General features: G+C 36.9%; 1 protein-coding gene across 3 annotated transcripts in view; it reads left to right on the top strand.

Moving 5' to 3' along the window:
- LOC117412577 (neurite extension and migration factor-like) overlaps nucleotides 1-24,434 on the top strand; it is a 93,936-nt gene that overhangs the window by 57,886 nt on the left and 11,616 nt on the right. For all 3 annotated transcript variants that reach the window (XM_058989080.1, XM_058989081.1, XM_058989082.1), the window contains one exon: nucleotides 19,570-19,697. In XM_058989080.1, the coding sequence (XP_058845063.1) occupies nucleotides 19,622-19,697 (76 nt within the window). In that variant the 5' untranslated portion in view covers nucleotides 19,570-19,621. The remainder of the gene's footprint in view (nucleotides 1-19,569; nucleotides 19,698-24,434) is intronic.

The raw sequence follows: 24,434 nt of genomic DNA, 5'->3' as shown, positions 1-24,434 counted from the left end.
TATCAGGCTTATTGTAAGATGAGAGATTGACTGAGGTATTTGCATACTCCACAGCCCCCATGAAAATGAGATGCAAGTCTCAGTGGGTTCTCAGCAAATCAAATAATGAAGAAGAAGATATTAAAACACACACAAAACTCTGTTTGAGGCTGTCCTTTCATTATGAGTAGAGTTGTATGTGAATTAAATGCAGTTTTAAATAAACAAGAGAGAAGTAAAGTTTTAATTGTACAGTGCAGTTCATATCAGCTTTAAACATTTTATAATGTAACATGAAATACTGTACTACAGTTATGGCTTCCAGTAGACTTTTGTGATGTCATTTGTAGTTTCTTTGATTACATGATGTTAAATAAAAGATATAAACTATGTTAATATATATTTATTTAAATGATGTCTCAATCCTACAATTCTAGGTGGTGCAAAACTTTTGGCCATAGCTGTACAGCCTGCACAGTGACATAGTTGGTTTCTTTTAGTGCAGAAGTCATCTTCTGGGGAAGGTAGAACGCTATGTCCAAACAGTGTGTGATGGTATGAAGTGGACTAATGGATTCTGATGCACTTTGATGTGATGAAGTGTCTTTGTGAAGGGAGGAGACAGACGAGGCTGAACTTTACCCCCTTGGTTATTAAAGCGCAGTTTCCTTTGCTTTATCGCAACCTGTGTCATTTTTTAAAAGACAAGTAAATGCAGTATCTTATTTATTTCCAGATAACTGCTTGTGTTAAGACACATGGGCAGCTTTTCAAAGCCTTTCACTCAAAAGTGTAGGTCACTGAATTTTTTCAAAAGGCAAAAAAAAGAAAACCTTTCAATCTGTAAAATGAGAAACAGCCAGATTTGGTTAAAGTGCTTTTAAATTAAATGCCTGCTGTGTTTATTTCTATTTTTGGAACATTAGCAAGTGTTTTTCTCCTTTTGAAAAAATTGAGTAATTTATTTTTTGGAGTAAAGGGCTTTGAAAACCTGCCCTATACTATTCTAAATCACCATGTTATTGTATTTTTCTTTGAAATAGTTTGATTTATGCAAAGCATTGCTGTGTATTGGATGAAATGCAACAGGGACATGTTCTGCTGTTCTCGGTTTCAATGCGTAAAGCAGTGCTGCTGGGCCCAGTTTAGTTTCTAACCCCTGGCAGCTAATTAGGCACCTGTTCATACCAATATCACTGACAGGGGTTGTGATGTGTATTCCTCTCCCTTGGGAACTAGTGCTTCAATAAGGTCCCAGATCGCTGTCAAATGATTTCAGTCCGTTTAGAGATGAAATTCAGTGAGAGAGAAAAGCTAACCGATTTGATCCTTTTGTCATGTATACTTACTGCTTTCAATGATTTCTGTGTTCCAGGAGAAGAAAACAGAAAGACACTAATGAGAAAAGAATAGGAACAGCATACCTGGGGTTTATTTTGAGCTCAGGGGAGCGTTTTGTATGTTACTCAAATGAATTTACTGGAATGCGATAAAAAATTGCAGTGATTTAAATACGAATGTCATCTAGTCATTGAATTATATGTGCTGCTATGTATGTGCTGTACATATTAGGGTTCTGCCAGTTAACTGTAATTGCACATTATGCTTGTATGTTTTTGTTACAATGTGCTAGGGGCAGAATTAAAGTGAATGGAAAAGGAACTAGAGTATGAAAATGTGATAATGCATTTCTGCCATAGAGATTTGAATTGAAATAGTATAGCCTGTCATTACATTTAAACCACTTGTATTTTACCTATCTGATCATTTATATTGCCTTTCTTCAGAATCCTGATCTAGAAATATTTTCAGCTCTCTGGCGTGGGAGGGTGTTAGGAATGGAAACTGACGGGCGTTACTCCTCCCCGAACAAAGGCTAGGGCTGTGGTACTTTTATATTACAGGCTGGTTGAACAGGCTGCCATTTAGTCTTTGGACTATCAAAGCAACGACTTCCAATTCAACAAAGTTCTTTTTATTAAACTTGGGAGCTCTTGATAAAAAGGTCACAAAACCAATGTGCATACTGTAACAGGGGGAAGTGTTAAGTGTGTGGGTCGTCACTGAATAATAATGAGTCGGACACATTGGGAGTTGGCACACCGCACAGGCGCGCAGATTTAATTCAACACAAGTGCTGCCACTAGGGTACCAGCAATGATAGCCCTAGTGTGAGATTTAATACACACAAGAAAACACAACAAAGCTAAAAACTAGAAGTTTGCCACGCAAGGCCGAGCGCTAGCCTCATTAAAAGAGATGTCACGCTCCAGGATCCTTCTACACTACAAAACTCTGTCTGTATTGTTTGGGAACACATCCCCAAAACTAACCTACTGCTGTTGCTCCCGAAGTCCCGGCCTCCCAGCGAATGTGGATCTTTACGACAGTCCTGGCTGAGCAGAGCCATTACAGGCTTGCAGTTCCATAGCAGTTAATCCTGCGGAGCGGACGCTGTCCTCCTCGATGTCAACAAAGCGGCCCCTCTGTGCAGCATGGCAGTGCAGTCGCCTCGAGCTGTGGTGCAGACGCCTTTTGAGCTGCGCGCAGCCTCCACGGACACGCCCCCAGCCAATCCAGACCTCCCTATCAGCTCAGCGTCAGGCAAGCCTACCTGCTCAATTGGTTGCCTAGCAACACATCCCAACAGCACACATCCACGCAAGAACCAGCGACAGGTTATCCCTGTCACACATACAGAATTGTTTTTTTTAAAACAGTATTTAATAAACATTTCAGTTTTTTTTCTTTTAGCATGTTAATTTTAGCAAAAGTTATTAATTTCATCCTCCAGTGCACATTGCCCTAAAACATGTTACATCTCCAAATTGTGTACATTAAACTTGAAGTAATAAATGTAAAATACACAGTGTATTTTTTGTTTCTAGAAGCCTAAACAGCATATTTAGCTTTTAAATAATATGTTTCTAAAACGGAACGTATCAAAAACCAACATTTGTACACAAAAAACAGAATAATCATCTCTATCAGCAAGCCACATAACGTTTCATAAAATGATCTAAACAGCAAAAATAGTACCTGAAGTATATGAAAAGTGTCAAGCCATATTTACTAAATTTTATTACATGTTAAATAAATCAGTTCTAAGTCAAAATCATGCTGTTTGGAACAAGTTTACCACTGATCTTTGGTTTAGATTCCTATCTTTGTATTTTCTATAGCCTCTGCATTTTCAGTTTCTGAGGGAAAATGCAAAAGGCATCAGCATCATTTTACAAACGTATTTTTTAAATGGAAGTTTGTAAAGCAGTTACGAGGCTTGATAGCAGTAACAATGCACAGCTGCACATGGCATTTTTCAAACCGGACTGTGTGAGAAGAAAAGTAATGAATTCCATCAAAACATTTGTCACTGATTGGTCGTGGCACTACAGGCTTTTTCGGTGATCAAAAAAAAATAAAAAATTCCAGGGGTGAGTCATGCTTGAAAGCTTTCCACCTGTGAAAGTGTAAATTTGTCAAACACTCAAACATAACCTTTATAAAATACTAAAATACATTTTAAAGTAACAAACGTTTGTTACTTTTATTATTATAACTTCCTGAAGTGATTTGTGTGTGCCTAGTCAACATTTAATAACACTTACACAGGGGACATAAATAAGACTCCTATTGCACAGCAGTTTCACCTATTCCAGGTTTTACTACGAGCGTGATTAGCCAGTGTATAGGTAACAAGCTTAGGTATGCCTTATTAAACTCCTAGTAAAACCTTAATGGATCAAACTGCTATGCAATGGGAGTCTTACTGTATTTCCATCCCTGCTTACATTTCCACTAAAAATGATATTATAATCATATATTAAAGAAGTACGAAGTAGATGCAGTATTAGCCTTATTCATCTATAGTTTTTGGAAGGACTATCCCTTTTAGCTTTATTCCGTTCTTCACTGCTGCTATTCTCAGATACAGTAAGTACCCATTTTTTTGGCTGAGCTGGCTTCAGGTGTATAATCTGGGTCAAGATCACGTTCCTCCTCGATGGGCGAGCCAGCATCTGATATCTTTCCATCAGGTGGCAAAAGTGTTATGGGGGCCTGCCATAAAAAAAAAGCCTTGTAGAAATACACTACAAAACATACTGTGCATTACAATCACACAAACTCAACATTTCCATTGTATTTAAAAGTCATAAATATTGTATATATATTTTTTTTCACGTTAGTTACAGTAATTTATGGCCTACTGGTCGTCTATGTGCTGTGTATCCCTGGAGATATGTAAAGTGAACATGCATATTTTTTTATTGAATTTAACATGGCCCTGTCTACTGACTGCCTAAATGTAGAATATACCAGTTATTTCGCTTTAATCATGTGAAAATAAATCATATGGCCTGGAAGCAGCCATTGAAAACTGAGCATCAGATGCCAGAAATTTTGCACAGATACTAATGGGAATGTATTTCGTGGGATACAATGTCCAGTTTGTGTTCAGGCAGTGACATTTCGAGTTAAAATACCTATGGAAACCGCTGATTGGCCTCAGTATTGGATTTCAGAAGTCCATTCAGAGTGTTCCCTTATAAAAGTTTCCCATAGTAAAAGCCTGGTAAGCGTACTGTAGGTAAACATTGTAAAGCGTAAGAGGTGTGGGAAAGCATATTAAAAAAATATGACAAACTATGATCTTAAAGAAGTGCTAAGCAAGGCTGTAAGAAACGTTTTCTTACCTCTTACTACTATCACAGGTCCCCATTTTCTTCTGTTGAAGATCTTCTGGTTCATTGTTTGTATGTTATAGTTCGATTTGTAATATGTAGCCAACAATGAAAAGTTGTTACTGCTTCCTAGTAGCTAATCCCTTTATGTGTTGTACGGTCGTTCAGAATCAAATGTGACCTACAGCAAAGGTACCAGGAAGCAGCTGTAAGTCTTTGATGTGGTTTTTGAAATACTTTCATATTCCTGAATTCATGTGAAAACAGGTGAAGACCAGTAATGATGTTTCTAAATGTAATATGAAAGCATTGGTTAGCTCTCCTTTGAAGAAGCGGGTGGACTTGCATGGTCGCCTCACAGTAAGGATCCGACTTACTCTGCACTCTCAGTAAATGGCAAGTATATTCTCTGCTGGATGTCGAAGAATATTCTTTTTCCCAACAGTTGAAGATCATTGGTGAGAAGCAACAGTGCTGTAGTTTTTCTTTTTTTTTTTTTTTTTTTTTTTTGAAGGGTACACGGCTATTCACCCTGTCTCAAGGTCTTCAGGAGGCACTGATTGATTTTTATTGATGCATTTGTCAAGCAGGGCACTATTATTCCTATAGCCATGAAATTAGATTTCATTCTTCACAATTCAATCCTATGGTTTGATTTGCAGGCATTCATTGCAGCTTATAAAGATAAAAAAAGAAAATGATCATAACTAGAATCGGGCTGATTTTGTGAACAAAAACAAAGCATCCCCGGGGCATGATAATTGCATCTCTGGTGCAATGGGCCCAGAACCCCAGTAATCAAAGATGGTAGCTGTGTACCAATGGGGAGGACATTATCTTAGATACATTTAAAATGTGCTGCCCTACAACAATAGACTGGTTTTAAATATCGACCCTACCCTGCACAAATAGGTTTATCTAATTTTCTAGACATTTTATTACAGTTGAAGTAGACCAAACCGTAAACCTTATGGCTGATTGCCAAAGCATTTTACTCAAAAGTGTACATTACTGCATTTATTCAAAAGGTAAAAATAAAACACCTTTTCATTTACAAAATAAGGAATAAACTGACTTAAATTAGATACCTGTTGTGTTTCGTTGTAGTTTTGTAACTTTAACAGGTGTTTCTATATTTGAAAAAAAGAGATACTTTTACTCTTTGGAGTAAAAGGGTTTCATTTTATAATTGTGTTAATCCCATGGGGGGGGGGGGGGGGGAATATAAAATCTATCCTACCCAAACTTAGAAACCTGAGTTCAAGTAAACCAACATTTATGATAAGTGAGGCCAGATCAGCTTTTGTTGTTGTTGTTGTTATTGTTGTTGGAACATCTCCTGGGAGAGCTGGAAAGCATCCCTGTCTCGCCCTGACTCGAATCACTTCTCCCTTTCGGAACCATACAAACAAGATGATTTTTGTGCTGCTGCAGCGAAGGCAGCGTGTGAGATGCTAATTAGGGGGTCTTGTCTTCTACCCCATCCGAAATGCTTCTGCACAAAGAGTTAGTGTCCCTACAGAATGACCAGAGTATCCAGGATATTGTGAGACTGATGAATAGCCCAGGTGCATCGGCTAAAAAAAAAGAAAACATGGCAAAATAATCAATAAATCAATGACAGAGTCTTTTAAAAAACAGAAACTTTCTTTAATCTCGTTTCCGCACTCCGATCGAGTGATGGCTTTTTAAACTCTGATTTGATGGTATGTACATCGAGTGATGTGTTTGTAAGCACTGCTTTGAGTAACTTCATCGTTCCAATGACTACAAGGCTCTGTCAGTTGATTTGTCATTGAATTGATTAGGTGTATTTTAGTATTTCTAAATGTAAGTGCTGCTGGCTGGGTTCCTCTTATGAACAAGACTATTGTGTATGCTAAATAAGCCTACATATTTAAATGCTGTGCTTCGACTTACTTGCATGGAAACCTTATTATGCTTATTTACCCAAAGTGATATTACATTTGGTTGAAATCAGTTGTATGTGTGAGTGTTTAGAAATTGCATTGGATGAATCTCAGTATATTGCTTTATTTGGAGTTATATACAGCAGTGGAATATACGGTACAAAATACAGACATACCTGAAAGAATTGTATTGAGAGATTTTTGTATCCCTTCTTTTTGTATTTTGTCATCGAAGACATTGAGAAATACTTGTAGTCGAGGCGTTTGACAGAATGCATTAAGTTTCGCACTGTGGAGTGTTTTAATAGTTATGGATGATATCTACCATTCTACAGAGTGTATGCATATCGAGCTTATCACGCAACAATGCTGAACGCACATGCAAGTTAAACACAGGATTCTAAATATGCTCCGCTGCAGAGAGGATCCATGTAGTTTCACAGGCAGAGGAAACATCCCTCCCAGAATGTTTGTGTATCTGCTGCTTCACGGCTGGAAGTTAATAAATGAAAATGACATGACTGAATCGTACTCCCCCAGTAGATCATGTTCATTCATCATCCGTCTCTTTCTGCTACACTAGGCATAATCTTCCATGTTGGCAGCACTGACTCCTCCACTGCTACAGGCTGTGCGGACTCTAATTAAACAATTATTTCAGAGTTTCCATCGTACCTATCAGCTGCAGAGCTATGCCAGTGACTGACTGTGTTATGGGTGGTTGTTGTGTTTTCAGAATTCTGGGTTTTAACGCTGTGGTAAATTCAAGGGGTGAAACCCAAGGTTTTAAAATCCATTTTTTTTTGTTTTTTTTTAATAGACTGGATCGTTATATATACAGTACAATGCTGTAGACAAAACTGCTGCTTCTTTTCCAGTTTCTTAGTACTCATTTTGCTGTGTAGCTATGGCCAAAAGTTTTGCATCACCCAATAGAATTAACATAAATAACAAAAAAAAGAAAGAAAGAAAGCAAGATTGACAACAGGTGCTGGTACAGTATCAGTATGGTTCAGTGCGTGCCTGCCGCATCATTGCAGCGGAAACACTGAAGCGGAATGCTGTGGTACCAGCCTGCCTGCTGTATATTTCAGAGTCACTGAATCTTCATATCTGGCAGGTGTGGGGGATGCTAAATTGTCTCAGATGCAAAATAAGATAATTCCATCAATTAGACTCTGCTTCCAGTCACGGGTTATCTGTTAATTAGCAACTGAGGCAAATTATTGTAGCTGCCTTGAGCTGTATGATTTATATTGTGGCCTGCACAGCTCACACTTAGCCACGCTACCACAAAGTAACACAGCACGCTCGCTTGCAGAAAGCAAAGACATTGCTCTGCACACGTTGGCCATGTTGTCATGAACACAAGCTATTACTTTTGTAGCGACTTCAAACTGTTTATCTGATTGATCGCTTCTGCTAAATTCACAGCTGTGTGTCTCGTGTCATTTTCCGAGTTTTGCTTAATGTAATGGCAGGTGACTGTTAAAAATGCTTCTTGTGCCATGCTTGTCATAGGTAGTAATGGACATTGAATTCTCCTGACTTAAATCCTGTCTAAGCTTTTCCTTTTCACGTTCGTGATCCAGTGTAATGAATTTAGAGATTGTCTTTCGACAGGGCATTTTCAGAGCCCGGAGCAAGATTCGAAATCAGATTTTTAAACGCAGCTCCCTCTACTATACTAACAGGTCTGATATCTTGTGTGACAACATCCACTATCAGGCCTGTTATTTCTTTTGCTCTGATGCTTTTTGGATCAATTTTCTTTCCAAAATAAGCTGTCACTGAAGGGGATGCTTTCCTTTTGTTTTTTTACCTGTGTTCCCGCTGTCGTATTTTGTTCTTTTGTAAAAAAAAAAACTTCCAAACGTTTGACAGCATTATTTTAAATGAAATTAAATCGAATTAACAAATTAACTAGAAAAATCTGATCCTGAAATGCGGCCTACCTCTAATCTCTTCTCTAGGTTTTTTTTTAGTTTTTTTTTTTCACGCTTATTACTCTGAAAACGTACGTGCTGCGTAGTGGGCAGGGAGGTTTTTTTTATTATTGTTATTATTATTATTTAAAGGAACCAAAGGAAAGGCAAGGAATAAGAGTGTAAGTTTACATTTTGCTGGTCCTAATAAAAAATGGTCCTATTAAACTGATAGATGCGTTTGTTTTGTTTTTTCAACCATCGATGGATATTCCAACGATTCGATGCATCAATGCATCGATGCATTGTCCCAGCCCTAGAAATAAGACTCCTATTGCTATTGCATAGCAGTTTCACTCATTCCAGGTTTTACAACAAGCTTGATTAGCCCCAGTGTGAACAAGTTCAGGTTTGTCTTATTAAACTTATACTACTAAAACCAAGAATGGATCACACTGCTATGCGATGTGAGTCTGATTTCTTTAGTGTAGCTGCAAAGCAGTGTCAGTGCCCAGGTACATACAGTACTCATACCATTGCTGGTTGTGCCCACACTCATTGACAACACAATCAAAGGTAATCGGCTCCAGTCACGGTAAGGCACAGACCTGTTCTGAATTACAATCCTTTGCTCTAAAGGTTAAAATATGTGTCACATTTATTGGCCAGGAGTTTAAGACTTTTGACCCCTAACCCCAACCCTGACACATTGCAATTAGAATGTTTTAATACTGCAAGCAGCTTCTTGCAGAGGGAGAGAAGAGCACTCAGTGGAACGGGTTTTACAGATTGTGGTTTGGACAGAGGAGAACGAAACGCTGTTCACATTGTCCAGTTTAGTGTGCAACAAACTTTACAATTGAATCACAGTAAAAAAAAGTCTGTATGGACACCCGTGGTTTGACTTTATCAGGCGCTCGAGAGCTGGCACTTAATTATCTTATAAACCGAACAGGGGAGTGTGGCCATGCTGCACATTCTGTCCTTCATCACACACAGGTAAGTTTGTGTTTTAAATTCATGTTAACATATATATATATATATATATATATATATATATATATATATATATATATATATCTACATATCTATATATCTAATATATATATATATAGATATATATATATTTATATATCTATATATATATATATATATATATATATATATATATATATATATATATATATCTGTATTATTATTTATAATAATAATAATAATAATAATAATAATAATAATAATAATAATAATAATAATAATAATAGATGTAGTTTTAATAGGGGTACAGCAACTGCTGTCATGTATTTGATAATGTCTGTGAACTGTTGTAAATTTGCTATTCGTGCACAATATTTTAAAAGGGCTTGGAACTGTTTATTCATGTTCTAAAATGTCATTGTCATGTTCATGTCTTGCAACCACAACTGGTCTTGCATCCGTTTAGAACCGCATGCTTCACAATTACTTCACGTCACGTGACTTGTGATAAATTGACTACCAGTTCCGAGGTTGAATAGTCTTTCGATCATTCGGTGCAACCACTCATTTTTTATAATAATAATAATAATAATAATTCCATGTACAACGCTGGGGTATATGGAGTGTTGACATAACCGTTTTGCTACAGTATTGTTATGTTTATTGAGTTTCAATGAATGTAATGTAAACAATGCTAAAGTACTGTTCCAAGAAGTTATTCCACCACATACTGTAAATGGAGGTCACAGTGTCCTTAACCCTGATTGGCTAAGCTGCTGAAGGCTGTACTCTCGGCGCGGGCATTTGTTCTGTACGTATGTGATGCTGACTTGTAGTCTTTCATGGTGCTGATAGCTGTGATGTGTCATTGATATCCTTGACAGGCAGTGCTTCAATGACTGTTTCAATAATTCCATTAATCACAGTTCTTGTATTTGAGTAGTCGTGACTCCCTCCCTCTTGAAAAAGCACGATTAGACTTAACATTTCAATGGGACATGTTATCAGTGCATGTGTGCTGAATTGTACCTTTATGCATAGGGTTACTGGACACACTGTTCCGGTTTATACAGTATAAGATTTCAATTTTTATTATGGAGCCAGGGTCCTCCTTAGGCTTTTAAAAAGTAACAAATAATAAAGATATTATGATTGTGCAATTATCTAATGCTAACTGTGTAAAATTCCAGAAACAACAGTTTTATTAGCCGATATGAAGAGAGTAGTTTAAAGTGGTGGGGGTGAAATCTCATTTTTGCATTTGTCTGTAGACTCTATTAACCAATTGTCATGAAACTTGATATTAACATAATTTGGCTTAAGAGAATATCAGATATTAGATGCTGGGGATATATGGAGGTGTCTGTCTGTCTGTCTGTCTGATCTATCCATCTGTATGTCTGTCACAAAGACGGCCGGAGTGGGTGGCGTCAGACCAGAGGCAGGAAATAAACAGACAGAGATTTGGTTTGGTGAAGCTGGGCGCGTGATCGCGCTCAGCATTTAATAAACAGAACAGAAAATAAAAAGGTTGTACAAACAAAACACAGGACACGGCACTTGCGCCAAAATAAATAGACAAACAAAACGGACTAGACAGTGCACAACAGACAGACGAACAAACACGGTGAGTGAAAACACTTTAACTATTCGCTTTTATAATTTACAATTACCTCCGTCTCCAATCCCGTTCTCCACTCACCGAACACCCAACCCCGACTGAATGAAAACGTGCATCTATATATACTGTTGTGCTGGGATTCAATTACTAATTAATTATTCACTTGAATCCCAGCACGTGAATTAATTCTGTGCAACCCCGTGCTCACATATTACATTTAACCAGCACGTGAAGTGATTTGTGCCCTCCTCGTGCCTAAATACAAATCTACCTTTTTAAATCACACGTGAAACACAGACCCATTTATATCCCGTGTACCAATCTATACACCAACATTTAACACACGCACGCAACATACAACACATAATAAGCACACGGGCGGGGCACATTGCCACAATGTCACATTTACATTTTTGCATATACCGGTATATGTTACGGTAAAAGTCAGAATTTGGCAAAACAATCTTGAATGAGCTTACAGTAATGACAACTAAGCAGTGTAAACTAGTTCAACATGGTACTCAACAGTATTGTGATCCACTTATGTAGAACAACCAACATTCTGGTAAATTTGCGTATAAAACAATTCACAGTGGTGCTGAAGGATATTGTACTCCAAATACGCAGTAGTTTGATGAAAAATAACATAGTGTTAAATGCAAATTTAAATCATTTAGGACACTTTGGTGTAGATATATTTACTTATTGCAGCACAGAATAGGTAAATGTGGCACTTGCAGTTACACAGGACTCCTGAAGCCTTACAATGCCTGAAAGCGAGACATTTGGTCATTAGTCAAAGGCACTTGGTTATCCTGAAGATTTACTGATAAATGTCGGAAGGAAAGCGTTATTATGTTTATTTTGTAAAGACTTTCGGTCATTAGCCAAAGGCACTTAGTTACTTGAGATTTAAAGTCGATATTTACCAGCAAATCTTACGATTTCCCAATATTCATACTTTCGCCGTAACAAGTATATTGTAGAGAATCACTTATCAAAATGCTGACAAATGTCATTGCTAAGTGTTACTCTGTACTATTCTGTACATACGGTTGATGTATGTCATGATCATACACAATGTCCTCACACTGACAGCTGTGATTGTTCACAGCCGTGGTGGGGGGTGTATGTTACTGACCTACTTGTTCCTAAGGTAATTGTGTGCCTACTTGGCAGCACATGCTTGTTGCTGTTTATTTGGCGTTGCTCCGTCATCCTGGAACACTGTGCTGGAACCCATTTTGTACTCCAGATTAGCTTGTAATTGTATTTTCATAGTTGGTTAAATCACACGTAAGCACAACCCTGTGAAAGGATAGATAGGAGCTGTAAAGCGCACAAGCCTGGAAAACGTTTTGGAACATAACTGTAACTGCTGCAATAAATTAGAAATGGTTTCATTTTCATTGTTTCTGACTCCCTGCCCTTGAGGTCATTTATATGCATGAGAATAACTAGGAATGGTGTATTTAAAAGGATATTCCCACATTATGTTATTAACCCATGCTGGTGTGAAAGCATTCTTACCTGTACAGTTCCTTCATTTATTTCCAGTGGGAGGCACCTCCGGTCTTGGATTGCTCTTGCTAGTCCAGGTTTATCGTAATGAATAAGTAGTTTAAGAATTTAATTGGTTTGCTTTAATAATTAAAGACAACTGGATTTGCTAATGTTGCCTACCCAAGCTATACTGTATTGGAACAGACAAGTCTCACTGATCTTAAACCATCAGCCAGTGTGATAAGGATTATTAAATTCATGACGGTGTTGAGGTTAGATGGAATTATGAAGAGCGACAAGATCTGAAATTGATCATATTTAAAGCCTGAGGTTAATCTTACTGTATTTTTAATTTTTCACCATGTCTCTGACAATTGAAAGTTTACTTAATAGTATATTTAAGGCTTGGGGTTCATGAATAAACTATGAATCCATTTATTTCACGTCTCTGCCATCATTGAGATAGAAGTTTGATGGTAAGGGGCAGTGAGTCCAAGTCTTTTAACAATCGTATAAAAGAAAACTGGGGTTTATTCGTCTAAGCATTACAAAAAAGAACACAATTGTCATTTTACATACTTGCACATACTGCACTGTTGGAGAAGTTGGCTTTAACAAGGGGTAGATGGACTACTATTTGGACAGTCGTTGTAAAAATAGGCCAATAGGTCTGGTCTGGTGCTCTATTTGTGAACTTACTGTTTTGTAACACTGCTGTTTGTGCACTATATTGTAAACTTTTTGGGATTTATTAATGTTCAAAAATATAATTTCTGTATTAAGAGACTGCAACCAGAACTGCACATCCACCCATCTGAAACCGCACGCTTCACAAACACTTCACGCTGTTCGGTGCAAACTCTAGTTTTAACAAACTCCCGTTTTAATGATTTAACCAGCAACGGCTTTTGGATCCACCACCATTTGTAGAAATTCACTAGACCTCATTGCCAACAATGAGGCCATGCAAAATGCATGGTTTTTAAATAAGAACCCACATTTGCAGTGATGGTGAGCATTTGTATTAGTTTGGACAGAATGGCCGGGTGATTCTCACCAACTGGCTGTAAAACCATGTCTGTGGTGGATGTCTTTTTAAGAATGCATAATTGTAACAAAAAAATATAATCATTGCAAAGGAAAAGGACAATTCTTTGCTATTAGTAAATAAAAATGTATTGTTTTTCCTCATTTTTCACATTTTTAACTCTTTTTCCACTTTAAATCTCATTACCGTAATGCGTCCGAAGTTTTTTTTTTTATCTTTCTTAAGCATTTGTTCATGAAGAAAATAAGAAATGTCACTGACATAAATATGTATCTTGTTCAGAATTGTTCATTATTTACTATAATCTTTGGGTTAAAAAAGTACACCTTAAAATTACTGATTTTTTTGGAGAAAAAGTATGTGTCCGAAGCAATTTGTCTCATTACCGTAACAATTGTTCAAGTTTCTCCAGAGAATCCAGGAAGTATTTAAATCAAATTTTATTTACCCATGATGCATCAGCAAGAAGGCAAGCTTCAAGATGGACACAAGGTGAGAACATGTGCTCTGTCTTTTTCTTTTAAATTCACAGTTTACCTTGGTATATCCTATGTTTTACAGTTTTGAATCTCATTACCGTAATTTGTAAAATCTAAGAAATGAATTAGATTTAAGAAAAAATTAACTGGCTATAAAAGAGCTTTAAAAATGCCTGAGGTTTCAAAGTAAAAATTTCTCAAAGTCAAAGTGGCTGACACATTTTATTTACAGAATTAAGGTAGGCCTTCTCATTACCGTTACACTCATTTCTCATTACCATGTCAGTTATGAGACCTGTTACAGTAATGAGAGGTGGAATTACGGTAATGGTAACTATAAGGCATATTATACAAAACAGTTGTATTTATAGTATTATATATACATTGCATCATAGATTATTGGTGAATTATTTATTTTTTTTAGCTTTTTTTAAATTTAGGCATTAAAAACATTGTTTTGTTTAGATTGACAGACAGTGAAAGAGCAACTGAACGAGCAAGGGTACAGAAGCACAGAGGAAAGATCTACAGTAGTGCTGAGCTTTTAGAGGAATACAGAATAAAGGAAAGAGAAAGGTAGTTTCAGAAAGGAAGACATTTTCTATTTAAAGGTTTTCATATCAGTCTCTATATATACAGTGCCGTGAAAATGTATTTGCCCCCTGTCTGATTTTCTGCATTTTTGCACATTTTTCACATTGTATTTGGTCAGATTTTTTTGTGGATTGTAGTAGTATATAGAGGGAGTCTGAGAGAAAAAAATGACACCAAAGTTTGGTGCTTCTTTCATTTGTTTGGCGTGCAAGGTAATCAAACATGCAATCTTCAGGTGTGAAAGTTATTGCCCCCCTAGTTAACTCAACCCAATTAAAGGGATAATTAGGGTCAGCTATTTGAGTACTTTGGTTAACAACCAGGCCTGATTTGGGCCAGCCCTGCCCAATATAAATCTGACTAACTTTGGCCCTTACCATCAGAGTGAAGTTTTCAGCACACAGGTTCTGAGGCACATCATGCCACGAAAAAAAGAAATTCCTGAAGACCTTCTGAAAAAAGTTGTTGATGCCTATCAGTCTGGAAAGGGTTAGAAAGCCATTTCTAAGGCTCTGGGGCTCCACCGAACCACAGTCAGAGTCATATTGTCCAAATGGAGAAAGTTTGGGACAGTAGTGAATCTTCCCAGGAGTGGCCGTCCTGTAAAAATCTCTCCAAGAGCAAGGCGTAAAATCGTCCAGGAAGTCACAAAGAACCCTAGAACAACATCCAGGGATCGGCAGGCCTCTCTCGCCTCGGCTAAGGTCAGTGTTCATGACTCCACCATCAGAAAGACACTGGGCAAAAATGGGATTCATGGCAGAGTAGCAAGGCGGAAACCATTGCTCACCAAGAAGAACATGAATGCTCGTCTCAAGTTTGCCAAAAAGCACCTGGATGATCTTCAGGCGTTCTGGAACAATGTTCTATGGACAGATGAGTAAAAAGTGGAACTTTTTGGCCGACATGGGCCCCGTTATGTCTGGCGAAAACCAAACACTGCATTCTACAGTAAGAACCTCATACCGACGGTCAAGCATGGTGGTGGTAGTGTCATGGTTTGGGGATGCTTTGCTGCATCAGGACCTGGACACCTTGCCATCATTGAAGGAACCATGAATTCTGCTCTGTGTCAGAGAATTCTACAGGAGAATGTCAAGCCATCCGTCCGTGAGCTGAAGCGCAGCTGGGTCATGCAGCAAGACAATGATCCGAAACACACAAGCAAGTCTACATCAGAATGGTTGAAGAACAAGAAATTTCAAGTTTTGGAATGGCCTAGTCAAAGTCCAGACCTAAACCCCATTGAGATGTGCCAGAACCTGAAACGAGCAGTTCATGCTCGAAAACCCACAAATGTCACTGAGTTGAAGCAGTTCTGCATGGAGGAGTGGGCCAGAATTCCTCCACGACGCTGTGAGAGACTAATCAATAACTACAGGAAGCGTTTGGTTGCAGTTATTGCTGCTAAAGCCGTAACCAGTTATTGAGTCTAAGGGGGCGATTACTTTTTTACACGGGGGCATTGGGTGTTGCATAACTTCCTTTAATAAATAAATGAAATATGTATCATTTTTTTGTGTTATTTGTTCACTCAGGGTCCCTTTTATCTAATATTGGGTTTTGGTTGAAGATCTGATAACATTCAGTGTCAAAAAAATGCAGAAAATCAGACAGGGGCAAATACTTTTTCATCGCACTATATATGGATCATTCTCCAGTTCTTTGTACCAAAAGTAGGAAAACATGGTCGAAATTTACAGTTTATGTTTTATGTGTATGCAATGTCCAAAACACCTACAATATTTTAGAACAATATATATTTGTTTAATAATATATATACTCTTGATCAAATGTTACAGTGCCTATTGGTACACAGAACTGGAGAATGACCCGTATATATAATATGATATATGATTTACTTCCAACATCAGAGGCCGTTAGGGTTTTGTTAATAACATGTCATAAATCTATAGTAAAGGTCAGTCAATACCAGGTTTATGGCATGTTACTAATACTTTATAATATTCCATGTATAAAGCATTTATAAATGTTATTTGCACTCCCTAATCTAAAATGTAAACAAAAAAAACAAAAAAACAATGCAGTCTAATATTTTTATTTATTTTTTAAAAACTATTTTTAGATACCAAAGAAGAAAGCACAATGGACTTTTAAAATCAGCCAAAGAAATGCAAAAAAAAGATCATCAAAAGCAGAAGAAATGGAGGGAAAATTCAGCACGCTATTATGAGAAGAAAAAAAAATCGAAATGCCATTCTAAATATTACGCCACCATCACCTGAAGTTGATGCAGTGAGCCAGGCTGGAGATAACAGATTCTTCAATCCCAGTTTAAAATTTCCTGTTGATAAAATCTGGTACTATAGAGAGGACATAACAAACATAATTCCTGAACCTTTACCTGCTACATCTTCAGCCAGGCACTTCTGCGTTGTACCTGAAATTTGGGCTAAACATCAATACAAGGCTCAGTGATCTGGAATTATATTGAACATCGGGATCGGAGATCTCACAGTTAGATTTGGTGCTTTCTGTACTGCATTACTTCTGTCTTTAAACAGTTTTGTTTACAGTTAAATTAATGTTTGTTGCTTTGAGGAATAGGGGTTGTTTTCACATAGGTTATAGTGAAATTAATTAGTACTAGACGTTCAAATACTGTATGACAATGAAGAGAAAAAAACAAGCTATAATAACAGCATCAAAAATAAACATTAAAAGACAAATGTACTCAGGCTTTGGTAAATACATTTGCGAATACTGTTCAAATATTTAAGATTGTATTTACCCCTATTTATCAAGGAATTATACTTCTACCTATTACCATCTATTTGAACTCACTCACCTGTTCATAATCTTCTCAACCTCTTCAGAACTCACCATTAAAGGTTGAAAAGATCATGAACAGGAGAGTTTGAATGGATAGTACAGTAATTGGTTAAAGGTATAATTAGGTCTCATTGATGAATACGGTGAAAACAACCTTTAAAGTATTTGAACAGTATTTTCAAATGCGTTTTAACCCAAGTCTGAGTACATTTGTCATTTTATGTGTTTATTTTATACTGTTATTACAGCTTGTTTTATATCTTGATTGTAATATCACTGAATAATTTGGAGATGTATTAAAATTACTAAAATAGTCAAATGTATATTGAACTCATTACCGTAATATACCATCTCATCCTCCGTCACATTTATATCATTACCGCAACAGGCTACTATTTTTAAAATAGAGGTAATGTTTTAAAAACTAATATGAAATTGGCAAGGAAAATGTATTATACAAATGATTTCCTCTACATCAATATATGTGTATTTTAATATCCATAATTAAACAAGTAAGTAAAACAAAAGAAGACATCTGATAAATGTGTCATATTACGGTAATGAGACAAAAGTGCGGATATTTTTTATATTTATTTAAAAATACATGAATAATTGTTGATATGTTTAAGAAAATAACTTGTTATAAGTAATTTTATCACAAAATTGCCAAAGAAATATATAATTCTATGTTTTCAATGTAAAAATGAATTGGTTACGGTAATGAGATTTTGTTTTGCTTAATCACATAAAATGTTAAAAAAATACAAAATTAAAGTATTTGAATTATAAAATGTACTTGTATAATATACTTGAGACTTTGTTCAAAGCATTTAACATAAATTGTTGGTGGAAAAAGTCTTCATTTTTGCAAATGAAAAACACAAACAGACAAGATTTGGTGAGAATCACCCGGCCAATGCCTGAAAACTGCTCTTGGTGCTTGTTGGAAAACATGGAACAAGTATTGAATAGCAGTTTGCTACGCATGAGGAATGACAGGGCTGTATTCATGTTATTTTTCTGAAAAGTGATTTAACATTGGATAGAAAAAACTGTTAGTTCCAAAAATGCAAGCACTGCTGTAATAGATGAAGGCTGGCTATATACTCTGGGTATATAGATACTTGCACTGCATTGACTCCGAGCAAGCAAGAAATAATAGCAGCTTCATTGAGCAATGGATGGTAGCAGAGAGCTGAGAAAAACACCAAGTTAACGTATATTTAACTATATTTAAACAACCGCACATTAGAAGTAAATTGAAGGCAATATGGTAGAGAAGTTACCCTGAAGTTATGACAACTGAAAAGGATTCTTTTGTGTCAAAGCAAATGACTGGCCAGCAGCACAAGGTTGTACAAACAAGTCCTTTGACCTCCAGCCCTGACATGAAAGACGTTTGCCCTTCGGGGAGTCCACTGTGGGGTATAAAGCTAATTAAACAGGTTTTTGCTTAGAATATACAGCTGGTTTATGAGGGGGTCATAAATCTAGTCTTCAGGGGGATCTGGAAGGAGCCAGACACTTCAAAGGGGCTGATAAGAGATTTGTAGATTTGTATAAACTAATCAAGAGAAACTTGGTTTTTCCTGATTGGAGTGCACATGGTACATAGTGACCGGAATAATGCATTGTCCCTTTGCCATTGGTTGAGTGTTATAGGAAGAGGAGGAGAGAGACACCTATGCAGAAGGGTATTTAATGTAATGTAAAAGATGTTACAACTGGTAATCGGTTCTATACTTGGACTGGTTTCCCTGCATGTATGAAATAAACTTAACACTGATTAAGAAATGGCGTCTGTGCAGTTTCTTAAGAAACATCGATACTCACGTTTTAAGTTACATCAGTGCTGAATCAGCCTTCACAATGTGTGTGTGTTTGTTCTCTGACTGTTCTAATAAGACCAATGATGTAATAGCGGGGGGGGGGGGGGGGGGGGTGAAATAATATACTACTTGATATTAAAGAGAATTTGTATTGAGCATGTCCAATATTTCATTTCTTATGGGGCGAATCATATAGGCTATAACTTGCCTCGCCTGTCTGTGTTTTTGCAGGTTGGATAGAGGTAATGATGCATGGAAGGAGAGACAGAACCAGGCAAAATTAATGGATGTTCTACAAGATAACAGCTCCTCTGCACAGGAACAAAGCCCGGCTCAGGTTAATGGGGAGAGTGAAGATGGTAAGAAACCCTTAACATCAGCGCTATATGAAAACTGAAAATGCTTAAAAACTGACATCATGATTACTTGCTGCTGTGTGCGCTGTTTGTGTTTTAGCTTTCAACCAGACTTACGCAACTATATCAAACATCTCCAAATCTCTGAAGGTCCCTTTAGGGTTGTAATAGCAATATCATGAAGCATCACAGCTTGACGTCTCCAAAAGCCCCATAAATAAAATACTACATGCATCACTGTGTTACAGATATGCATCACACTTCAAATGCATATCAAATGCAGTGCAGACATGAAAACCCTCAATACCCGGAATGCCGCTCCACACAGACACACAGGTTTTGAAATTAAGAATGGCATTATTGGGATCAACTACTGTTTAGGTTATTAACATAGCTTGAATGACTGTTTCATTTGTATAATATTTGAAGGGTTTGAGTATGATTTTATTGTAATTTCAAGATGGAAAATATCCATTATCTTGTAATAATTTAGTGTCTAAATTACTTGCCCCGCTTCTTACGGATAAAGAGAATTACTATACTGGCCATTCATTACCTATATATTTGATTTATTAGATCAGATCACGTTCCCGATTTTCTTCTGCAGATCTTAAACACTGCTTGTTACAAAAATACATGGACAGAAAAAAGGATTCTCGCAACGTCTATTTTTAAACTAACAGTTTTTTTACTTATGTAGAGGTGTCTGTGCATATGTAGGTATGTGCACGAGTAACACGTGACTGTCATTTTTATAGAGAGGGTTATAGAGAGGGTCTGGTGATATGTGTAAGAGGGAGCCTAACATTTGTACAAGTACATGCTGTGGATTTAGATCACAGTGATCTTCATTGTCATGATACTGATAGCTCTAATTCTGTAGCTAGGAATACATATGTTTCTGATAGACACACAGGCATCTAGTATCTTTAAGTGATGCCTGAAATAAATAAAAGCAAGATCATTTGCTGGGGTTTATTTTTTCACCCTTGTAGTGTTATATTTCATCTGTCTGTAATTTGTAAGCATACAATATTTGAACTGCTTGTTTGGTCACACGTTACACACAGTGTCTCTAATTACTGTGTATTTACATAGTAGTTACATAGTACATGCATGTACATATAATTACAATGCTATTATGCATAGTTACAATGCACATAAACTGTAAATTGTTTTGCACGATGTATGCAAGTACACAATTGTATCAGAAAAGGGTTAGGGTTAGGTTTAGGGTTAGTGTTATTGGGGTGAGAGTTAGGTTAGGATTAGTGTTGGTGGGGTGAGGGTTAGGTTTAGGGTTAGTGTTAGTGGGGTGAGGGTTAGGTTTTTGGGTTAATGGGGTGAGGGTTAGGTTTAGGGTTAGTGTTAGTGGGGTGAGGGTTAGGTTTTTGGGTTAGTGGGATGAGGGTTAGGTTTATAGTTAGGTTTGGAGTTAGGGTTAGGGTTAGAGTTATGTCATGCAAAAATGTACACATTATGGACATTGTAACTATGCATAATAAGATTGTAATTGTGTGTAAGTTTGTAATATATTTACTAAGTAACTACTATGTAAATACACAGTAATTAGAGACACTTAATGTAAAGTGTTACTGATTGTCCTAACACTAAAACACAGACTATTCAACCAATTAACAACAGGCAAAATCCAGACTATTCAAACATAATACATTATGAATTTACAGAGAAAAAGGATAACATTGAGTTATGTGTGGATATGATAGTTATAACAGAGAAACATTTGCCGTCTTAAAAGTGGAACCTTTAAAGAGTATGTGGCTTCAAACATCATTGCTTTTTTACAATCTCTTTACTGTTTTCTGGTGTTTGTAGTCATTGTGAGCGGCTCTGTGTCCTGTTGCTCCAATACTTATTCTATTTTCTCTAAATCTTCCTTTTACTTGGCTTTGATGAGCTTGAGCTAGAAATCCAGAGTGCTGATACTGAACAGCCTCATTCATTCCTTTCAAACCATGTGACAATATGACCATTCAATGCACAAGTGAAAGGGCACCTTGTCCTGATTTGAATTGGAATGAGGAAGGTTGCTAGTCCCGGCACTTGTGATTCTCCAGACAAGCTCAAAGATAGGTAAAGGCACATTTAGAGAAAAATAGTAATAACTTCCATGTTGGAGCAGCCGAACCCAGGACCACTCAGAATGATTGCAGGTGCCATAGAACAGTGAGGGGCATGGAGAAGCAGAATGAAACTGACATTCAAAGCTACTTCACATTCACAACTATGCAACATTTAACAATTAAAAAGATAACACTGTATGACGGATTCCTGCTTAGCATCACTAGTACTAAATGAAATTCACATGCAATGCAATAGTAAATATACACCGTAACAAAAAGAAAAGCTGCATTGACTGCCATTAGGGATTCTGGAAATTAATCTGCACTAAATAATTCAAAAGCCTTTTTGTTTGATTTCTGAATATTATTCTATGATTTAGAATGCCTGGCAGTGCGTTTTCTGTTTTCTGAAGAATGACTCCACACTGTGAGAATCTGTGTTATTTATAGCCAAAGAACCATGAGCTCCCAGTGGACTGATTTTATTAACCACTGCCAGCGTGGTCTGTGTTTTGTGGGCATGTGCTTGGCTTCCGTCAGATGAAGATCTTTTCTAGCTAGATCTCTATTTGATAGGTTTATAGGGATTAAATGCAGCCCTACATTCCTGTTCATAGTGGTGCAATGGCAGGGATGTATTGCTTTTCTGGTGGGATACCAAGCTTGTAAATTCAAGCTTATTCACTCTAGAAATGTGAGTCAAATCCCTGTGAACTTATTTGAAGCCCTTGCAAATGATTATAGCCAGTGGGTAGTTTTTTTGCGGTTTGGACAGGGCTTGTTTTATTCCACAATTATGAAGGTAACTCTACACATTTATGAATCAATCCAAGAAGCCGTTCGCATTAATGATGATAAAGACGTTTCATTTCAGAAGACAAAGGCTCTGGTTTCACAGACCCTGATTAGTACTAGTCTTCGACTACCTTACCTAAATTAGGTAGTCCCAGACTAATGCTAACTGGGTCCTGTAAAACTAGCCCCAGAGTTTTCACTTTAGCTTCCCCCAGTCCGACTGCCCAGTATGGGGAAAGTAAAGAGAATTTTACCCATATCTAGGAATTGCTATGAGCAAAATGTTCTGTCTCTTTATCGCTAGTGTCACTATTTGTTTGGCTTTCTGAAATATTTCTATCAATGCCTTTCGTGACGTATCAAACAAAATCAATACAATAACAATTATCGTATTGCGTAGTTCAGGCATACTCATTAAAGTGGTTGTAGCTAACCAAATACTTGTCATGAATTTTATCATGCACCTCTATTCACTGTATAGGTTCATTATATACCTCGATATAAATATTGGATTATCGATTCAATAATGACATTTTTGTAACGCGCATAGTTAATAACATTATTTAAGTTTATCAACGAAACTGCACCGAACGTCCTGCCTTGCTTATTTACATTATTTCTGCCAGACAAGCAGTGTGGGTGCTCTTCTTTTCCTGCTCGTGTTAACCAGCATCTGATTTGCTGGTTCCATCCTACCAGCCAAACGGTTTTGAAAATGCTTTGTAAGTACGCCCCTCTGTGTGTTCGATGTAAACAAAACAAAAAAAAAAAGCTTGAATCCAGAGCAGGACGACAGACTTGTATTCCTGCCAAACAACTTGTAAATAAATTGTGCACACTGAAGACTGACTGTGTATAGTTTGCGCTTCTTTGGAGTGTTAAAATGAACTGTTATAAATGAATATTTAACAACATCCGCATTGTGTGTTTCACAGATAGTGAAGGTCAGGTGGTACAGTATTAACAAGATGCAATGCGTGATGCTGCAGCTGTCACTGAATAAAAAAAGATGTTTTTTGACTCGTGTCTAGTTTATATAGATTACATTCCAAAGTACGGTAATCTGTTTGGAATAAATATTTTAGTAACACTCCTGTAGTGTGTTAAACTTTAGGCTTGTTGCGAATGTTGTAATTACCCCTCGCATTCAATTGTTGTGCACAAGCTTTTACTTATAACAGCAATGATATTAAAATAATCACATTGGGGGGAGAGGAATGGAGCGACAATGTATGTGGACGGTACAATCATCAATATTTATTCAAACGATTCGATTTTGTGTGCCTAGTTAATCGATTGCTATTTGGAGGCGTAACTGACAGCCCTAATAGGTTTGAAATGTGCAGTTTCATTTTTTTATTTAAAACATGGCATCCGGTTCTACACTAGGTATAAAAGTTCTCAGACCACAAAAGTGCTGCAGTATCTGAAGCAAGGCCTGCAAGATTTCTTTACACCAGCGAAGTACCAGATATTTTAAAATTAAAATAAATGTTTGATAAAACATTTCAAAACTGGACTTTTGAGACATATAATGGAAGTGCACAACGGGGCAAATGTATATAATTATTTTGTTAGCTGCAATTACTTTGAAGGAGAGCAGTCAGTGCGAGACCACTAGCAGCCAGACACAGACTTACATTCTCATCTGCATGCTAACTGTGTCTGCAAAGCTCTGTTACAATGAAAGAGCAAACAGCTGAGCAAAAAAAAAAATCAAAATGTTTTAAGCTAATTTCGAAACAAAATAATAATAGAGGTCGTTATGTAAATAGCTACCATTAATCGGGTATGCAAGCTGTGTCTAAAAATCACATCATGCCTCATATCTTTGTTAGCAGCACTGTGCATAAAAACAAAT

The sequence above is a fragment of the Acipenser ruthenus genome, chromosome 16 (assembly GCF_902713425.1).
Source record: "Acipenser ruthenus chromosome 16, fAciRut3.2 maternal haplotype, whole genome shotgun sequence".
Lineage (NCBI taxonomy): Eukaryota > Metazoa > Chordata > Actinopteri > Acipenseriformes > Acipenseridae > Acipenser > Acipenser ruthenus.
This window is presented reverse-complemented; position numbering and strand designations above follow the sequence as displayed.